We start from the raw sequence: 18,409 nt of genomic DNA, 5'->3' as shown, positions 1-18,409 counted from the left end.
AGAGAGGAGCAAAGAAAAGGCAAGGTGCAGAGGGGCTCCCAGAAAACTGAGGTCAACTGGAGGTCAGCTGGTCCCAACCTATTGTCTTTGGCTTCGTGGTAACAGCTTAATTTATTAGGACGGGAAGTGAAGTGTCACGCCACACATCTTAATGAGCTCACATCTGACCTCTGACTATTTTCGGAGGACAGAGAAGGAGAATCATCTCTAAAAGGTCTGGGAGACCAGCCATCAGAACAAGGCTACAGTTAAGCAGCGAGGACTATAAATTTGCCCCAGTTAGCCCTGCCAGAAGAAACCCAGAGATAAAACCAGGAGTTTTTATAACAAATGCGCCCAGAGAAGGGCCGGCACATGCTGCTGGAATGCAAGTTTGACTATTACAGTTGTGCTAACGAGATGGTCAATCACACTGCAATTTACTAACTGCAACACTCAAGTGCTTCCCTCTAATTTATTAACTAATTATCTATCCGAACCCCAAATTCCAACAGCATTCATGTGTTTCCTGGTCTCATAGCAGTTCCTTTATGGACCTCAGTTTTTCCTCCCTCTGCAGGACATGCTTGTAGACAAACATTTTCTCCGTCAGAAGCAGAGGTGCTGATGCTGAGACTGAACCAGCTAAGATGTGGGTGGTGCTTACAAGGACACAGAATTTGGTAGCATCATAAAACATCCTGTGAGATGTAAACGGCATTTGAGGAGATCCATTTACTCTTTAAGGCCACCTAAGATCACCTCTAAACCAAAATGAATGGAATAAAATGGCTGAATAAAATCACCTGATCAACAAAGGTTCCTTGAGCCTGTATTTATGTGCACTGCAGAGAAAGCAAAGGACTAAAAGACAAGGTCACCTCTGCCTTCAGGAACCAAATCGAAGCCAGAGCATAATCCCAATTTATTTATACTTGAGTTTGGGGTATGATTTTTTTTTTCCCTTTGGTAGCAGATACATCTTCTTTATTATATGTGTTTACAAATTGGTTGGCATGCTTTGAACTCCTAGATGCCCGGCAGTATGGGAACCTTTGGGGTGTTCTGCCGCAAGGGGGAATAAGACATGGGATTTATATGTCATTCCAATAATTCACGAGATTAATAATTCACACCAGACAATTGAGAAGTTGACTCTAACACTGAATTGCAAAATGAAACCTGAATTAGGGTATCAAAGCAGATCTGCCCAGTCCATACAATGGTTGAACTAAACATCTTTATCTCCACCACTGCAAGAACTGAATGACAAGTTCTAGAGGAGGCTGCAGAGAGAATTTACTCATTAGGTAGTCACATTTGTTGTTTTTCCTCCGCACACCCCAAGTCCTTGTTTCCCCCAGCCTACCATATGTAAATGGCCCCCATCCATCCATTCATAATAATAATGTAGTGATCATAAGTGACCTTACCATCCAACAGAAGAATTAGGGCATTACCCGTAACTTACATCCACCTAGCACTGCTCTCTTATGCTTATCAGTAGTTTCAGTGCTACTCAAAGTATGATCCCCAGACCAGGCACAAGTCTGTGAAATGTCTATTATTGGTCCAAAGAAGCTTGAGCCAAAATGTCAATCAACTATATCACTCAGGATACTATTTAGCTCAGCTGGCATTTTCCCATAGCAAGACTTTCTCGATGAAGGAAGCAGTGTGTTGAATTACATTCTGGCACAAGCTCCTTATCTCATCGTAGACCAGCTCTTTGAGAAACACTGAACTTGTTGATTTCTAAGGTCTGAGATAATTCTCAGAGCCTACATTCTAAAATCATTTAGGGCTGTGATGCTAACCAGAACATGAACAGATGAATGCTCTTAACTGAGTTCAGGAAGTACTGACCAGTGCAGTTGGCTTCGTCAGACCAGTCCCTGCAGTCATTGTCCCCATCACACACCCAGGAGGAGCGGATGCACATGCCAGAGCTGCAATTGTATTCGTCGCTCCTACACTGGTGAGTTTCTGTAGGAGAGACCATAAATACAGAGATATGAAGACAAAACCTTTGGCATCGAACCAGTGACCCCTGCAGCTCAGAATTCTGTCTCTGGTATCAAAGCTCATAAGGGTTAGAGACGGACCCATTATCATTGATTATCCAGAGAAAACATGGACAAAGAAAGCTTTAAGCAGGGATGTAAGGTCACCTAGCATAGTTTCCCAAATGGGCTACAGTATCCAGAGATATCAATACCCTCAGACTCTCACAGCTGGTTGTCTCTAGAAAAGGCCATCTTTGTTCATTTAGCTCAGTGTACTCCACAAATATTATCAGTTTCTCTGCCTGCTATAGGAAGAAAGTCCGGGTGATCCACTTGAAAAAATCAGCCAATAAAAACCCTATAGAAATCAATGGTCGACCCCATTGTACATGGGTCTCCATGAGTAGGGGGCCAACCTGATGGCCGCTAACAACAACGACATGCTTGTTGTGATGGGAAGCGATTGGAAGCTGAGTGACCTAAGAGGTCAGTGACCCCCGGGTAAACAGGCAAAAACAGAAGACCTCTAGACTCAGAGAGAGAGCCTGTGGTTTCAGAAAAGGAGCAACGAGAGCACCAGGTGTGCCAATCAATGGGAGAAGCTCGGCTCGGGCAAAGCGAGATTAGTGCTGAGCTTCCAAAGAGAGGACACACAAGTGAGGGACTTTCTGTGGGCAAAGCTCCAGGGATGTTGGTGCCTCTGCTGTTTCTGGAAGGTTGGGGGCTCGGGGCAAATGAAGCAGTGCAGCCTGACCAAGACTTGAAAGGAGCCTGCACTGGCAGCATCTTTTGTAGGCCCTTGGGATATCATCACCACAGAATTTTCAGAGTGAATTTTAAAGACCCTCAGAAAACAGGAGCAGTGAAGCATGGGGCCCAGGGCTGCTGCCCAAGTTGCCTTACCCAAGAGACAGATGACGGTTAAGCTGTGATTCAGGTATTTATGAGGAAAGAATCTAGAGACTAAGGAAGTGGACTAGATCTGAGAAGGGGACTAACTAGGACCTTGGGATGGCTTCAGGATAAACTGGCAAGAATGGGCCATGAATGAAAGATCTGAGGACTGACACTGAAGATCAAGCCTGTGCCCGGTGCAGAGCTGGATGACACCAGGGACATGTAACTACGCAGACTTGCCTTCCTACTATGGCAAACCTAGCTGTGCACTATAATAGTATGTGTGCGCTGTGCTGGGAAGGAAATGGAAAAGGAAACAGTTGTGAATCCAAGGACATACTTTCAGGTACTTCACATTTTTACTAAGATGAAGGAAATGGTGTAACCCCCGAAAAGTTCCTCTGAGACCCAGGCTAGGAGAATCTTCTGTATGAAAGAGGCCCTGGATGTGCTCTATTAGATTAACCATGTGAAAGTAGGATGAGCAGCCCCTGCTTCCCTATCTCAGTGACTATGAGTTAAGTGCCTGCTCACCATACAGCTGCCCCGTCCACATGCCCGAGCACAGCTTGACCTTCCCTGCCTCCGTGGACAGGAGAGGGAGGCCAGCTTATCACCATGTCTGGGTCAGTGTCTGGACTCCGTCTTCACTTCCCTTTAATGCCTGTGGTTCCCCCAATCTGGGGCAACATGATGCATAACATTTCCTCCATAGACAGTCAGCAGCTACACATTAGGACCCGAGCCTATCGATAAGGGTGGGCCCAAGTGGAACCGATGGGGCAGTATGTGCCACAGAAAGGGCCCAGAATCAGAAAACAAGACAAATGGGTTCCGGTTTCCCATTGTGCCAGGGACTAATTGTGTCACCTTGAGTAAGTCCCCTGACCTTAAGGACTTCAGTCACTTAATCTCAAAATTAAAAGAATTACAGAATCTCTATTATTTCTTGCAACTGTATTTCTAAATGTAAAATACTTCCATTCAGAAAACAGATGCTTAATCAATGCTTGTATCACCTACTGACTCCAAACAGTTTACTGAATTAGATTAGCTAAAGGCAGTTCACAAAAGTACAGATATTTGTCTTTGGAAGGCTAAAATCAGCCATTCAGGGGTTTGGGCATCGTCCACACACCCATTAATAACTACCTGAATTCATCTGGAAACCTTCCTTACTATTATATTTCATCCTTATAGCATCTCTGAAAGGTAAAACAACAACAACAAAAAAAGCCCAAAACACAAAAAACCAAGCCAGCTGCTGTTTAGTCAACCCCAACTCATGGCGACCCTGTGTGTGTCAGAGTAGAGCTGTGTTCCATCATGTTTTCAGTGGCTGGTTTCTGGGAAGTAGATCTCCAGGCCTTTTTTCCAAGGTGCCTCTAAAAACCAAAACCAAACCTGTTGCCATTGAGTTGATTCTGTCTCATAGCAACCCTATGAGACAGAGTAGAACTGCCCTATAAAGTTTCCAAAGAATGCCTGGTGGATTCGAATTGCTGACCTTTTGGTTAGCAGTCCCCGTAGCTCTTAACCACTACGCCACCAGGGTTTAGCAGCTGAGTGTCTTAACCATTTACACCACCCAGAGACTCCCTGAAAGATAAAGCAAGGTCCCTTTCCTTGTTTTACAGATTAGGAAACAAAGGCTAATCAAGAAGCAAATAAATGACAGGAGCTAAAAGCTAGGCGCCATCTTTTCGTCCAGGAATCCAGTGTCCCGTTTACTCTCGATCAAACCTTTCCAGTGGAACGGAACCCTCATGAAAAAGAGCAAACGTCAAGCACCACTGGGTACACGCGGTGTCCCATCTGGAACAGTGTCCCCTTACCACAGTGACTTTCATCGCTGTTGTCGCCACAGTCATCCTCCAGGTCACATTTATAGGAGAGTGGAATACAGGTCCCAGACTCCTGGCAACGGAACTGGGTGTCCAGATCACAAACGGTGGTAGCTAAAATGGGAAAGAGATAAGACATGTCAGTTAGGTACAACTAATTCTTCCCAAACACAAACACACTGCCGGAAAACAAATTAAAAAACAGTAGCTACAGAAATTAAATCAAGACTTATGGTAGAAATGAACTGCATGAGAACTTGGAATTCACAACTAAGGGAGATAAGGGTTCATCTTTCCATGGACAGCTTCCAGGTCTGAACAGGGCTGGGAAAAGTGAGAAACTGTCACTGGCTGAGAGAGAGAGTGATGGGCTAGATTACCTCCCAAGAGCCCTTCAGATATGAAGGCTTGCAAACATGAAGGTTGCTTCCTAAGTGGCAGAAATACCTTTATCTAGAAAACTACCACTAAGGAAGCCCAAGTTCACACGAGACGCTGGCGCTTCATCGTATATATGATAAAGGTAGCATGGAGACAGATTCTGTAGCAAAGACATGGATTCTGCAGGTAGTCAAGAGTGGGTTTCAAACCTGGACTCTGCCTCTTTCAGAGGCAATTAATTTTAACCTCCCTGAGCCTCAGTCTTCTCAACAGTAAAACAAGGATAATACTTATAGTCGCCAAGCATTTGTGACCCGTCAGAGAAAGTAGATCTGAGTCTTCATTCTACACCTAAAACTTAACCCTAACCATCTGTACTTCCGTTTCCTCCACCATAAAATGGAGAAAACACCTGCCTCGTAGCATTCTTATGAAGATAAATAAGATGGCAAAGTTGAGAACAGAGCCTATGAAAGAAGAGATAAACATAATGGCTTGAAACAAACGCAGTTCTCTTCCTCAGCACCCTTCTGGCACCAGGATGCCAGGGTGAGTACAGAATTAGATTTGTTCACTCTTCTACAGGGAAATTTCCTGGGCTCAAGCACAATCCCTAGGAACTGGGGAAAAGCCTGCCAGGAAAGTTGTAGGGAAGAAAGCCTGTTCTCAGGAGCAGCTGAAGGGTGGTATGACAAAAGAGAACCCTGGGATGGAGGGTGTGGGTGGACGGTGAAATGAAAAGCCAAACAGTATCACTGCTGTTAGACGTCCCCAGCAGCTCTTAATTGAGGCTCCATTTCTCTCTGTAATTGAGCTCTTGCTGGGAGGAAGGGGATGAATGCAAAAAATGACAAGGCTGCAGGGGATTCACGTCAAAACCCTGAGTGCCTGGCAACTACCCAGCTGGAGGAGTCTGTTCAGGAGGGAGGGGAATCTACTGACAACACCCCTCCCGCGTCTCCCTTCACCTCCCCTCAGCTTCTCCCTGGCAGCTTACGGGATGCCCCACTTCACTTCCAACACAGTTCCCCATGGCAGCCCATGCCTCTCCAGCAGCCCTGCCCCGCACAGGGAGTACCCCTCGCCAACTTGATAAGCACCGCTCTCCCTGGTGCTGACTTCCTTCATAAGGGAAGCTGGGAAGGTAAGTGCCATCTCGTGTTCCCAGCCACTGCTTTCTAAGCCCCTGCACTCCTCATCTCCTCACGTCTGCCACATCTGACTTGCCAGGACCTGAGTCAGGTAGAGCTGGGAAAGAGCAAGGGAGAAAGCTAGAGTCAGGGGCTCGGGAATGTCAAAGTCAGCTGATGTATACACCAAACCAGGAAAAGGTCACAGCCAGCTCCACACTTCACAGTTCTACTCTGACACACATGGGGCTGCCATGAGTCGAAATCGACTTGATGGCAACTGGTTTGCTTTTTTTTTGTTTGTTTTTGCTTTTGCAAGCCTGCCATTCGTTAAGCTCCCTCCATGTAAAAGACATTCACTGAAGCCAAAGAAAAATGATTAAGGAAAGTTTTCGGTAAAAAACCTCCAAAAAGCTAAAAATGGCAGGACACAGTATTGGCAGGGCCCAGAGGAGTCTCATGAACTAATTCCTTCTAAGTTATTTTCTGGGTTAAGTGGCCTGTTGGACCTGGTGCAGGCTCCATGGATGGCTGGCTAAAGACATCCGCCAGAGGCCAGGTGACTATCTGGGGCCCCCCATTAATCTGTCCTCACAGTACAAACTGGCAAATGACCTTCTGGATTTCCAAAGGTAAAATATCTGAAAGAGAAGCCTTGTGCCTGGTTTTTGACTTCCCCCGCCCACTGCTTATCTTCCCAAAACCAAAATCTTATCTGTCACCTCAATGGCTCCCAAATATTCTGATAAAGTTCAAACTTCTTTCCCAGGTCACAAAGCCTTTGCCCATCTGGGCCCTGCCCGCCCACCCTTACCAGGCCCCATTGGCCTCACCCACATTCTCTGGTAACCCACAGCAAACCTCTTCAGGTACCTGTCCAGGCAACACTGACTCTGACCTCTGGGCGGCCACAGGTGCTGCTCCCCTGCCTAAGGTTTCTTCCCTCTACCTCTGCCTGGCTCACCCTACGTACTCTTTGGGGCTCTTCACTAAATCCCCAGCACGGAATTCATCACGCTACTGTAACTGCCAATTTACTTCTCTGACTTATGAGGACAGGGACTGTGTCTACCTTGGTCACCATGACATCCCCTAGCCCCCAGCCTAGGACCTGAAACAAAGGGTACTCAATAAATACTTGTCAACTGGATAGATGTATTGCTAACTGAGAGAAGGGCAAAGTACCTCCTTATGAGTTGATGTTGAAGCTATTAAAAATTAAGTGAAGAAAGATGGATAGGTAAAAGTTTTGGCAAATAAATTATCCATTATAACTAGTTGTTTGTTTGCCTTCCACTCCTACTAAACCAAATCATCGACTTTAATAGCTAAACCAAACTAGTTGTTGACTCATGGTGAACCCATGTGTCAGAGTAGCACTGTGCCACATAAGGTTTTCAATGGCTTGTTTTTCAGAAGTAGATTGCCAGGTCTTTTTTTCCAAGGCATCTCTGGGTAGGTTCGAACCTCTAACTTCTCAGTTAGTGGGAGAATGCATTAACTGTCTACAGCACCCAGGACTCTAGTAGTTAGGACCTCAGAAAGCATCCAGTCCAAGGACGACATTCCCAGCCCAGGCCACGCTAGTTATCGCCAATCAATTAGAATGCTCTCTCCCAAGCCTGGCAGGCAGCTGGCATGCTTGGAGCGGCATTCAAAATAAAACTTGCTCGCCAACTCTGAAAAGGCTCAATATCGAATTTACAAATCAAAGAACTTCATCCGGTCACCTAACCAGGGCAACCTGCTTTATTAGTGATAGGGCCAAGATTAGAGCTCAGATTGCCCAACTCAAACCCAGCTCAGTTTCAGCCATGTGATGCTTACGTATAAATCTCTTGTTATGAGTAATTACTCAGGTGGTTTTTTTTTTTTTTTGTCTTAAAAAAATAGAATAATAACATATTTCTGAGAAAAAGTGCAATTGCTTATGGAAACTTTTTTTTCTCTGTTATCCAAGCCCCATGGCCTTCATCAATCACTAGTGACCAGCACCCTAAGCTGCAGGTCCCCTGCCATGAGGAGCCGACCAGTCTTCTGAGTAAGGTTAAATGCTCAACATGCTGGTGACTCCGCCAGGCCACAAGACTCACGGCAGTTTCTCTCATCGCTCATGTCTCCACAGTCGTTGTCGAAATCGCACCACCAGATGCTGTTGATGCAGTTCCCATTGCTGCAGCGGTACTGGTTGCGCAGACAGGTGTTTTCTAGCCGTCAGGAGTCAGGGGGAGGAAATGAAACCAGTCTTATTCTTACTGCTGGGCCGTAGGACTTTCCCTTTTGAGTTTCCTCAGATAATGCATCTTATATGGTAAAGGGGAAGGAGGGGGTCAAGCACACATGCACACAGGGAAGGAATCATCTGATAGTAGCCTCTTTCTTTCGACTTTCAATGAAAATTAATGGAGAAGAGGCAGGCTGAGGTGGTTATGACGACGAAAAAGGACGCTGATGATGCCAGTGGGGTCTACTGGGTAGAAAATACCACATATCAACAATATAAAATACTAATTACACAAGCAATTTATTATTGGGCTGTGTTTACACAGTATTGAAACATGTCCAAAAAAACAAAACAACCCACTGCCATTGAGTCAATTCCGACTCATAGCAACCCTATAGGACAGAATAGAACTGCCTCATAGGGTTTCCAAAGCTATAAATCTTAATGGAAGCAGACTGCCACATCTGTCTCCCACGGAGTGGCTGGTGCGTTCAAACCGCCAACCTTTTGGTTAGTAGATGAGCGCTTAACCACCATACCCCCATGGCTCCTCATTAAAACATATACACACACACACACACATATATATTCAGTATACCTATATTCAATCCATATACAGTGAAACCTGTGAGAGCTGGAACTTGACAGGACTGCCTTCTTTTTCCGGGTCTTGCAAGTTTTCCACCTTTGACAGACTGCAGTCCTACTACTTTTCTCTATTAGTGGAAAATATTTTAGTTTTCCTTCTCTGGCAGGTTTCTGCCTTACACGGGTTCCAGCTTTCGTAGATTTTACCGTATATACATACACATTCGATTCTCAACCAAGTGGGTTCCTAAGATTTTCTCTGTGTACTCTGAGGTGTTTTTCTGCCCCATGACTACTCTAAAGCAAGCAGTTCTAATTCCTCACACAGGAAAACATGCATTGTTTAGTAAACTGGGTCAAGGACACCTGACAATTGGCCTCTTTGTCTGAAGAGCCAAAGACATTCCAATGGAGCATATGGAAAAGCCTTTCCCCTCCTCTTGGAACTTAGTGTTGACTCTGACTGTTGCATTCCAAATAGCTTTAAGGTGACAGTCAGAGCCTGAAAAAAAGTGTCCTGTTTCCAAGAAGGGAAAGGTCACCTCTTTTTCCATTTATATTTCTTAAGGAAGATAGGCTATAAGTGTGATAGTTGTGTACTTTGCTGCCCTGGACTCAGAGGCTGCTGTGAGAAGGGAGGGTATGATTACAAACTAAACAGAACCTTGGAGACAAGGAAAAAGAAGGAATTCTGGACACTGATCTAAGCACTTCATAGCAAAGACCCCTCCCAGGGGTTCACCTCAATGACAGAAATAGGAGGCTGGGGCCTGGGGAAGTGATAGGAGTGATAACTAGAAAAGAAAAATGAAACAAGTTTTCTGAAGAAGAATTTTAAAGCCCATGTATTCACATTCAAAGGGAGAGTGGGATAAGGCTAGAAGGGCCATTTAGTCACAGCCTGGAAGTAAAGACTTCAGTTGTACAGACTCAAAGCCCTTTGCAAACATTGCTCCAAACATCAGGACATTTCGAGCGAGGGAGTGGGCGGTACTGTGGTAATTGCTATGTGAGACTGGGTAACTCAGAAGGAGCAAAACCGATTATTTTCCATGTCACGTTGGTTCAACTTACAGGAAGCAGGAGAGAACAGAGAACCTAGATGTGGGGGATGCTGAGGAGAGGAATGAGGAAAAGAATAAAAGAAGGGTGGACCCCAAGGACACCTGTATCATCTGACATTAAGCTGAAAAACATGACTATGATTTCTGTATGAACAGCTCAGGCCTATTCAGGATAAATGCTCAGCTACCACAGGCCTTAGTACCTGAACCAGGATGGCTATAGGAATCTGTTGATATTGTTGTCAGCTGCTTTCAAGCCAGCCCCCAACACGTGGCGACCCCACACACAATGGAATGAAATGTTGCCCAGTCCTGCATCATCCCCATGATCGACTACGGATCCACCCATTGTGATCCATAAGATTTTCACTGGCTGATTCTGGCAGTATATAACGAGGCCTTTCTTCCTAGTCTCAATCTGGAAACTCCACTGAAACCTGTTCAGCATCACAGCAAGTCTCCACTGACAGGGAGTGGTGGCTGCACTTGAGGTGCACCAGCCGGGGATCGAACCTGGGAGTCTCCTGCATGGAAGGTGAGAATTCTACCACTGAACTACAACAGCCTCATACAGGAATATAGTGGATTTTATTTTTACCTTGGACTTTTTTCAGTAACCCAAAAAGGTTAAGGAACAGAGAACACCAGGAGGGAAGAGGGGAAGAAGGGAAGGAGAAGATGGGCAGAAAAGGAAAAGCACGAACCTTCTTTAACACAGGTGTTGTTCTCCAACTGATAGCCCTGAGGGCAGTCACACATCAGGTCCCCAGATGGAAGCACCTTGCTCGACACACCCTCTGGGCACTGGCAGATTCTACTGTGATTGGCCTTGGGCAAGCAGAGCAGGCTGCAAGGCTTGGACACACAGGCATTGCTTCCTGGAGTGAAGACAAACAAAAATGTGAGTTAATGAACAACACGACGAAGCCCTGAGTGGGAGAATAAGGCCCAGTGCAACCTCTTCATTTTACAGACACGGAAGCACGAAGCTCTGAGAGGTCAAAAGGCAAGGTCTGGGCTCTTACTGTGTCGATAACCTCTGCTCAGAGGCCTGACCAACAGGTTCACCAACCACTTGCCTTCCGACCTCAGCTAGATCAAATTGCCCCAGAGTCAAGCAGGGCAATCAGATGTTTCTTCTGGGAATTTGGAACTGGAATACTGAGAGACTAAGAAAGTAGCCAAGGGCAGTGGTGTCCCTAAGGGGGTGCATGGTATACAAACCACACCAGGTGATACTGTCCAAGGGGGGGTAACACTAAAATGACTGTCTATAAAATTTTTGTGCAGTGTTTCAGCAGTAATTTATTATTTTTTATAAAAACATCCCCGCAGTTAGTTATAACAACAAAAACATTTCCATAAACTCAGCTTACATGTATCAATATACCGATTGTTGTTATTTGTTGTTAGGTGCCACTGAGTCGGTTATGACTCATAGCAACCCTACGTACAACAGAACGAAACACTGCCCGGTCCTGCACCATCCTCACAATCGCTGTTATGCCTAGTCCACTGTTGCAGACACTCTGTCAACCCATCTCGTTGAGTGCCTTCCTCTTTGTCGATGACCCTCTACTTTACGAAGCACGATGTCCTTCTCCAGGGACTAGTCCCTTCTCATAACATGTCCAAGGTACATGAGATGAAGTCTTGCCATCCTTACTTCTAAGCAGCATTGTCTATACTTCTTCCAAGACCCATAAAACCATTGCTGTCAAGTCAATTCCAACCCATAGCGACCCTACAGGACAGAGCAGTATTGCCCCATAGGTTTTCCAAGGAGCACCTGGTGGATTCAAACTGCTGACCTTTTGGTTAGCAGCCATAGCTCTTAGCCACTATGCCACCAGGGTTTCCTCTTCTAAGACAGATTTGCTTATTCTTCTGGCAGTCCATGGTATATTCAATATTCTTTGCCAACACCATAATTCAAAGGCATCAATAATTCTTCAGTCTTCTTTATTCATTGTCCAGCTTTAGCACGCACATGAGGCAGATGAAAATACCATGGCTTGGGTTAGGCATACCTTGGTCCTCAAAGTGACATCCTTGCTTTTGGACACTTTAAAGTGGTCTTTTATAGCACATTTGCTCAATGCAACGGGTTGTTTGATTTCTTGAGTGCTGCTTCCATGGGTGTTGATTGTGGATCCAAGTAAAATGAAATCCTTGACAACTTAAATATTTTTTACGTTTATCACAATGTTGCTTACTGGTTCACTTGTAAGGATTTTTGTTTTCTTTATGTTGAGGTACAATCCATACTGAAGACTGTAGTCTTTGATCTTCATCAGTAAGTCCTTAAACTCCTCTTCACTTTCAGCAAGCAAGGTAGTGTCATCTGCATAACGTAGGTTAGTCTTCCTCCAATCCTGATGCCCCATTCTTCATATAGTCCAGCTTCTCAGGTCATTTGCTCAGCATACAGATTGAATAAGTATGGTGAAAGGATAAAACTCTGGCACGCATCTTTCCTGATATTAAACCAAGCAGTATCCCCTTGTTCTGTTCCAGTGACTGCCTCTTGGTCTATGAACAGGCTCCTCATGAACACAATTAAGTGTTCTGGAATTCCCATTCTTCACAGTGTTATCCATAATTTGTTATGATCTCCACAGCTGAATGCCTTTGAATAGTCAATAAAACACAGGTAAACATCTTTCTGGTACTATCTGCTTTCAGCCAAGATCTAGCTGACATCAGCAATGATATCCCTCGTTCCACATCCTCTTCTGAATCCAGCTTGAATTACTAGCAGTTCTGTCAATGCATGATCTTCAGTGAAATTTTACTTGTGTGGGATATTCATGATATTGTTGGATCACTTCCTCATTCTGCTGGATCACCTTTCTTTGGAATGGGCACAAAGTACCTCCAGCACTGTATCCATTTGTTGAAACATCTCAGTTGGTATTCCATCAATTCCTGGAGCCTTGTTTTTTGCCAACGCCTTCAGAGCAGCTTTAGACTTCTTCTTCTGTACCATGGGTTCTTGATCATATGCCGTCTCCTGAAACAGTTGAACTATGATCAATTCTTTTTGGTACAGTGTCTCTGTGTATTCTTTTCATCTTCTTTTGATGCTTCCTGTCTCATTTAATATTCTCCTTGTAGAATCCTTCAATATTGCAACTTGGAGCTTGAATTTTTTCTCAGTTCTTTCAGCTTGAGAAATGCTGAGTGTGTTCTTCACTTTGAATTTTTTAACTCTAGGTGTTTGCACATTTCATTATAACAGTTTGCTTTGTCTCCTTGAGCCATCCTTTGAGATCTGTTCAGCTCTTTTACTTCATCATTTCTTCTATTTGCTTTAGCTACTCTACGTTCAACAGCAAGTTTCAGAGCCTCTTCTCACATCCACTTTGGTTTTTCTTTCCTGTCTTTTTAATGAACTTTTGCTTTCCTTATGTTTGATATCCTTGATGTCATCCTGCAACTCATCTGGTTTTTGATTATTTGTGTTAAATGCCTCAAATCTATTCTTGAGATGTTCTCTCAATTTAGGTGGGACAGACTCAAGGTCATATTTTGACTTTCATGGACTTCTTTTAGTTTTCTTCAGCTTTAGCTTGAACTTGCACATGAGCAATTGATGGTGTGTTCCATCGGCTCCTGGTCTTGTTCTGACTGATGATATTGAGCTTCTCCATCATTTCTTTCCACCGATGTAGTCGATTTGATTCATGTGTATTCCATCTGGCATAGTCTATGTGTATAGTCACCATTTATGTTGTTGAAAAGAGGTATTTGCAATAAAGAAGTTGTTGGTCTTGCAAAATTCTTGAACGTGATCACTGGCATCGTATCTATCACCAAGGCCCTATTTTCTAACTACATATCCTTCTTGGTTTCCAACTTTACCATTCCAATCACCAGTAATTACCAATGCATCTCAACTGCATGTTTGATCAATTTCAGACTGCAGAAGTTTTAACCTTGTAGCTGTATTTTTCAATATACCTATGAGGTTAAAACTCTATGCTAATTTACTTTTTGAACCTTCTAATGTGCTCCAGTCAGAGCTGTCATTATTACCCAATTACAATGATGCTTAGAATCACCTGGTTTCATCTGCACGCCCTACAAGCATGTGTTTTTTTCAACGCTGTGGATGTTTTTATAGTTGCTGATTTTTTTCTAATTTTCTGGTGTCTCAGCTACAAATTGTGGTAATTAGTACTTGTGAACCTATTATCAATATTTTTTTTTTTTTGAGAATGAAGTAGTAATTAAAGGAAAAGAAGGTGAAAAACAAAAAAACACATTCAGTTACTAATAATGTAATTTAAAGCAGAAAGATTTTACAGATTTGTTGTTAGTATTCATATAATGTAAGAAATATTACATTTAAGCCATTTACAACTATATCACATATTATTCTATGATTAAAATTGACAATAAACATTACTAAGGATTCTATATGGTCTGGTATGGGAGGAGGTCCATGGGGGTGGGGTGACATCATGAATTACCGCACTGGGTGACACCAATCCCAGCGATGCCACTGGCCAGGGGAGCAGGAGCTGGGAGAAGGGTTATGCTCCATGGGTGTCAAAGGTGTTACATATCAAAGGTATAGCCAAAAACACTGCAAGTCAAAGGTGTAGAGAAACTAACTCCAACAGTGCAGCTCAAGTCAGGTTGCAGAGAGAGTCAGAGGATGAAAACAAATTTATGGAGAGAAGAAAGGACAAGACTATGGCCCCAGAAGGCTCACCTACGCTTCCTATTCCTGAGTTCCTTACCACCTCCCTTTATGCTTTCAACAGCACTTCTTACTTGCACTAGCTTGAGTGGGTTTCTGTTCCCTGTGACCCAAAAGCCCTTAATTAGAGCATATGACTGGGTAATGGCTGGGCCAGGATAATAACCTCGGTCTTTCCTCCTTGATTCCTTTATGTTAGAGGATGGCTGCTGAGCTAAATGAGGAGCCATAGGACTCATCAGCCACCATCATGAGATAGCTCCACATAAGGGCTAGTTAATGTTGCTCTATCCCACTACTTTTTCTCTGGTCCAACTAATCACAGACAGTGCCAGGTAAAGTCCATAAGATCCATCACTGCACTCCTGAGAAAGAGCATTTGTGGAGGAACAAAAATGGAGGCGGTGCCTTCCTCTCTCACATCTTCCCCACGGTGGAGGGGAGGGATGCACACACCATTTTGAAACAACTGAAAACAGGATACAACTATTAACAGAAAAACCATATAAATGGTGAAATGCATGTTCTTCCTTTTGTCTGTGACTATTAATTATTAAAATTGAAAATAATAACAAAAAGTTTTCAGAAAACCGAACTGATGATGATTCGTCAATCTCATGGACACAGCTAAATTTGTATCATAAAACATTCAAGAAGGTTCAGTAAATAACTGAATTAACCATAAAGGCTTGATTAGAGTAGTGGAATAGCCAGCTGACCAGAGCAGTAATGCCAATATCCCCTGGTTGTCAGTTCACCCTGACCTGCTCCATGGGCAGAGACTGTTCTTTTATCTCAAACATGCATGCCAATAGCTCCAGAGGGAATGCAGCATCAACGCCGAGCCACCACTCATGAAAAACAACTCAAAGAGGATCTGGAACACAATCTTTGTATTCAAGGGACGGCACATCACTCAGTGTTCCGAGAAATTAACAATAATAGAATATGTTATTTCCAAATGCTAAATTACAAGATGACATTTTCACATGAGCGTGCCCATAAAATAATGTGACTACCGTTTTCACACAAACAGCAAAACGTTCTACCCAAGCAAGCAAGAGCCGAGAGTTCAGGGCCCAAAATGGGGTGCAGAATTTCAGGGAGCTGATCTAGGCAAAGATGTGAAAATGCTGTTGTGATAGGCAGCATCGAGGGGCAAATCCCAGACCAACCCAGCCAAGTCATTGATCCCAAGTGGGCAGGCAAAGCAGAAGCTTGCAGACTGGCGTGAATCCACAGTACAGAAAATCAAAATGAAAGCACTGCATCAGAGAGAACCTGGAAGGGTTAGGAGGAGACTTCAGCAGAGTTGACAGAGACACCAGAACATGGCCATAGACCCTTTCTATAAACAGGGTGCTAATAGTTCTGTGTGGGAACCAAGGACAGCATGAAGAACACCATGCCAATCTGAAGAAGACACAAGTGACAGCTATCATCTTCACAGATGTTACCAAACTCTTAGTCCCGTGATCTCTTCACTGGGCATAGTTGAAATATCTTCAGAATTCTTCCTTGGAAAATACTTCCAGAACCGGTTCGGGAGTCCAAAAACTCATATCTAGCTTAATTATCCTGACAGTCAGCAAAATCAATTCAAGCCCAAATAATGAATTCTTCCCCCTCATGACAGATACGCAAAAGCATGCACTTGGTGTAGGCTCTGAAAGAGAATTTCAAGAGCTCAACAGTATTTTAAGTCATTGCAGTACCAACTGGATGCACTGATAGCCTTGCAAAGTAACCTCTTTAAAGGAAAAAAAAAAAAAAACCTCTTGACGAAGAATACATTCTAGTAATATTAAAAATCAGTCAGGTATAAAGTCAAGAAACATATCCATTTGTAACTAAGTAGCCCAAACTGATAAATGCTCTAAGAGAACAAATTATTTTTATCAGAAACAGCTACTCAAAATCTAGTGCTTCTAAATCAGTGTCCTATCACTGCTGTCGTTACCTGCCATCAAGTTGGCCCTGGACTCATGGCAGCCCCACACATAATAGAATGAAATGCTGCCCAGTCTTGCTCCATCCCCGTGATCCATCACAGATCAGATCGCTGTGATCCATTGGGTTTTCGCTGGCTGATTTTCAGAAGTAGATGGCCAGGCCTTTCTTCCTAGTCCATCTTAGTCTGGAAGCTCCACTGAAACCTGTTCAGCATCTGTGATGGTTAAGGTTATGTGTCAACTTGGCTGGGCCATGATTCTCAGTGGTTTGGCAGTCTTATGATGTTGAGATCACTTCCATGACAAGATCTGATACAATGTGATTGCCTCCATGATGGGATCTGCTGTGAATAGCCAATCAGTTGGCAGGGAGTTTCTCTGAGCGTGTGGCCCGCATCTAATGTAAGTGGATGTTCTGGCAAGGCTCGCAGGCTTTTCCTTGCTATGGATTCTGCAGCTGGCTCCTGTTCGTCTGACCTCCCGTTCCTGGGACTTGAGCCAGCAGCTTACCTGTGGTCTTGCCTGTTGATCCTGGGATTTGTCAATCTTTGCAGCTTGTGAGCAAGAGCCCTGCTCTCTGATTATCGATTTTGGGTTCACCAACCCCTGTGGCTACATGAATCAGGAGAAGCCTCTATTCTGACCCACAGACTTGGGACGTTTCAGTCTCTACAACCACATGAGCCACTTCTTTGATATAAACCTCTACATATATTTATACACTTTAGCGGTTTTGCTTCTCTAGAGAACCCAGCCTAAGACAGCATCATAACAACAAGCAAGCCTCCACTGACAGATGGGTGATGGGTGAGCATGAGGTGTACTGTCCATGAAACAAACCAGGATTTCCTACATGGAAGGAGAGAATTCTACCACTGAGCCACCAACGACCTCATCAGATCACCAGGAGACTGCAATTCTAACAAAATATGGTTATAGAGGGAGTGGAGCCTAAAGGTTTTATTAAAGTTCAAGCTTTGAAGTCAGCTAGGCCAGGACTGAAATTTTTACCACTTACTAAATGTGTGGCCTAAACAATTTAGTTAATCTGACTTTCATGTTCTCATCTATAAAATGGGAATAATAATAGCATGCACAAGTTCTGGGAAGACTAACTGAGATTATGCATGTCCATAAAGCACACTTATATGGTGCTTATGACATAGAATTCCCTTAATAAAAACAGTTATTGTCATCATTAGTAGCATTTTACAGCTGGCTAATACAAAGTCCTGTCTGGGTCAGGAGCAGATAAAAAAAGAATAAAGAATGACTGGCATCAAGGGTTGCCAACATGCATCATGAATTTGTAACACCCTTTCACGTCCAGAAAAGCAGGAAGATTCAAGCAAAGAAGTGCAAGCCCAAGAGGCGTGCGGCACACACAAGTAGTGGCGGCTACCAGATACCACTGCAGATGCTTTGAGTTAACCAGAACAGACCCGTCCCAGAGATTACTAACTGGCTTTTCTGGCCCTGTGGACATGGGCAGGAGGTCTTGGCTTTGGAATTATGCTGTTCGCAACCACAGGAGAAAAAGAAAGAACCCCAGAGGCAAATGGAGGAAGGCACAAAGAGAGGGCAATAAGGAGGCCTGGGCCAAAGGGAGAGTGTGGCCTGGTCCTGCAGAGCCCAG

General features: G+C 44.0%; 1 protein-coding gene across 4 annotated transcripts in view; it reads right to left on the bottom strand.

The window, feature by feature from the left end:
- SORL1 (sortilin related receptor 1) overlaps positions 1-18,409 on the bottom strand; it is a 199,675-nt gene that overhangs the window by 67,102 nt on the left and 114,164 nt on the right. For 3 of the 4 annotated variants that reach the window (XM_049856795.1, XM_049856797.1, XM_049856798.1), the window contains exons 22-25: positions 10,818-10,991; positions 8,331-8,444; positions 4,718-4,840; positions 1,846-1,965 (exon numbers count right to left, since the gene is read on the bottom strand). In XM_049856795.1, coding sequence (XP_049712752.1) covers positions 1,846-1,965; positions 4,718-4,840; positions 8,331-8,444; positions 10,818-10,991 — 531 coding nt within the window. The remainder of the gene's footprint in view (positions 1-1,845; positions 1,966-4,717; positions 4,841-8,330; positions 8,445-10,817; positions 10,992-18,409) is intronic. The other variant, XM_049856796.1, reaches the window with a different exon arrangement.

The sequence above is a fragment of the Elephas maximus genome, chromosome 17, assembly GCF_024166365.1.
Source record: "Elephas maximus indicus isolate mEleMax1 chromosome 17, mEleMax1 primary haplotype, whole genome shotgun sequence".
NCBI classification, from domain to species: Eukaryota; Metazoa; Chordata; class Mammalia; order Proboscidea; family Elephantidae; genus Elephas; species Elephas maximus.
This window is presented reverse-complemented; position numbering and strand designations above follow the sequence as displayed.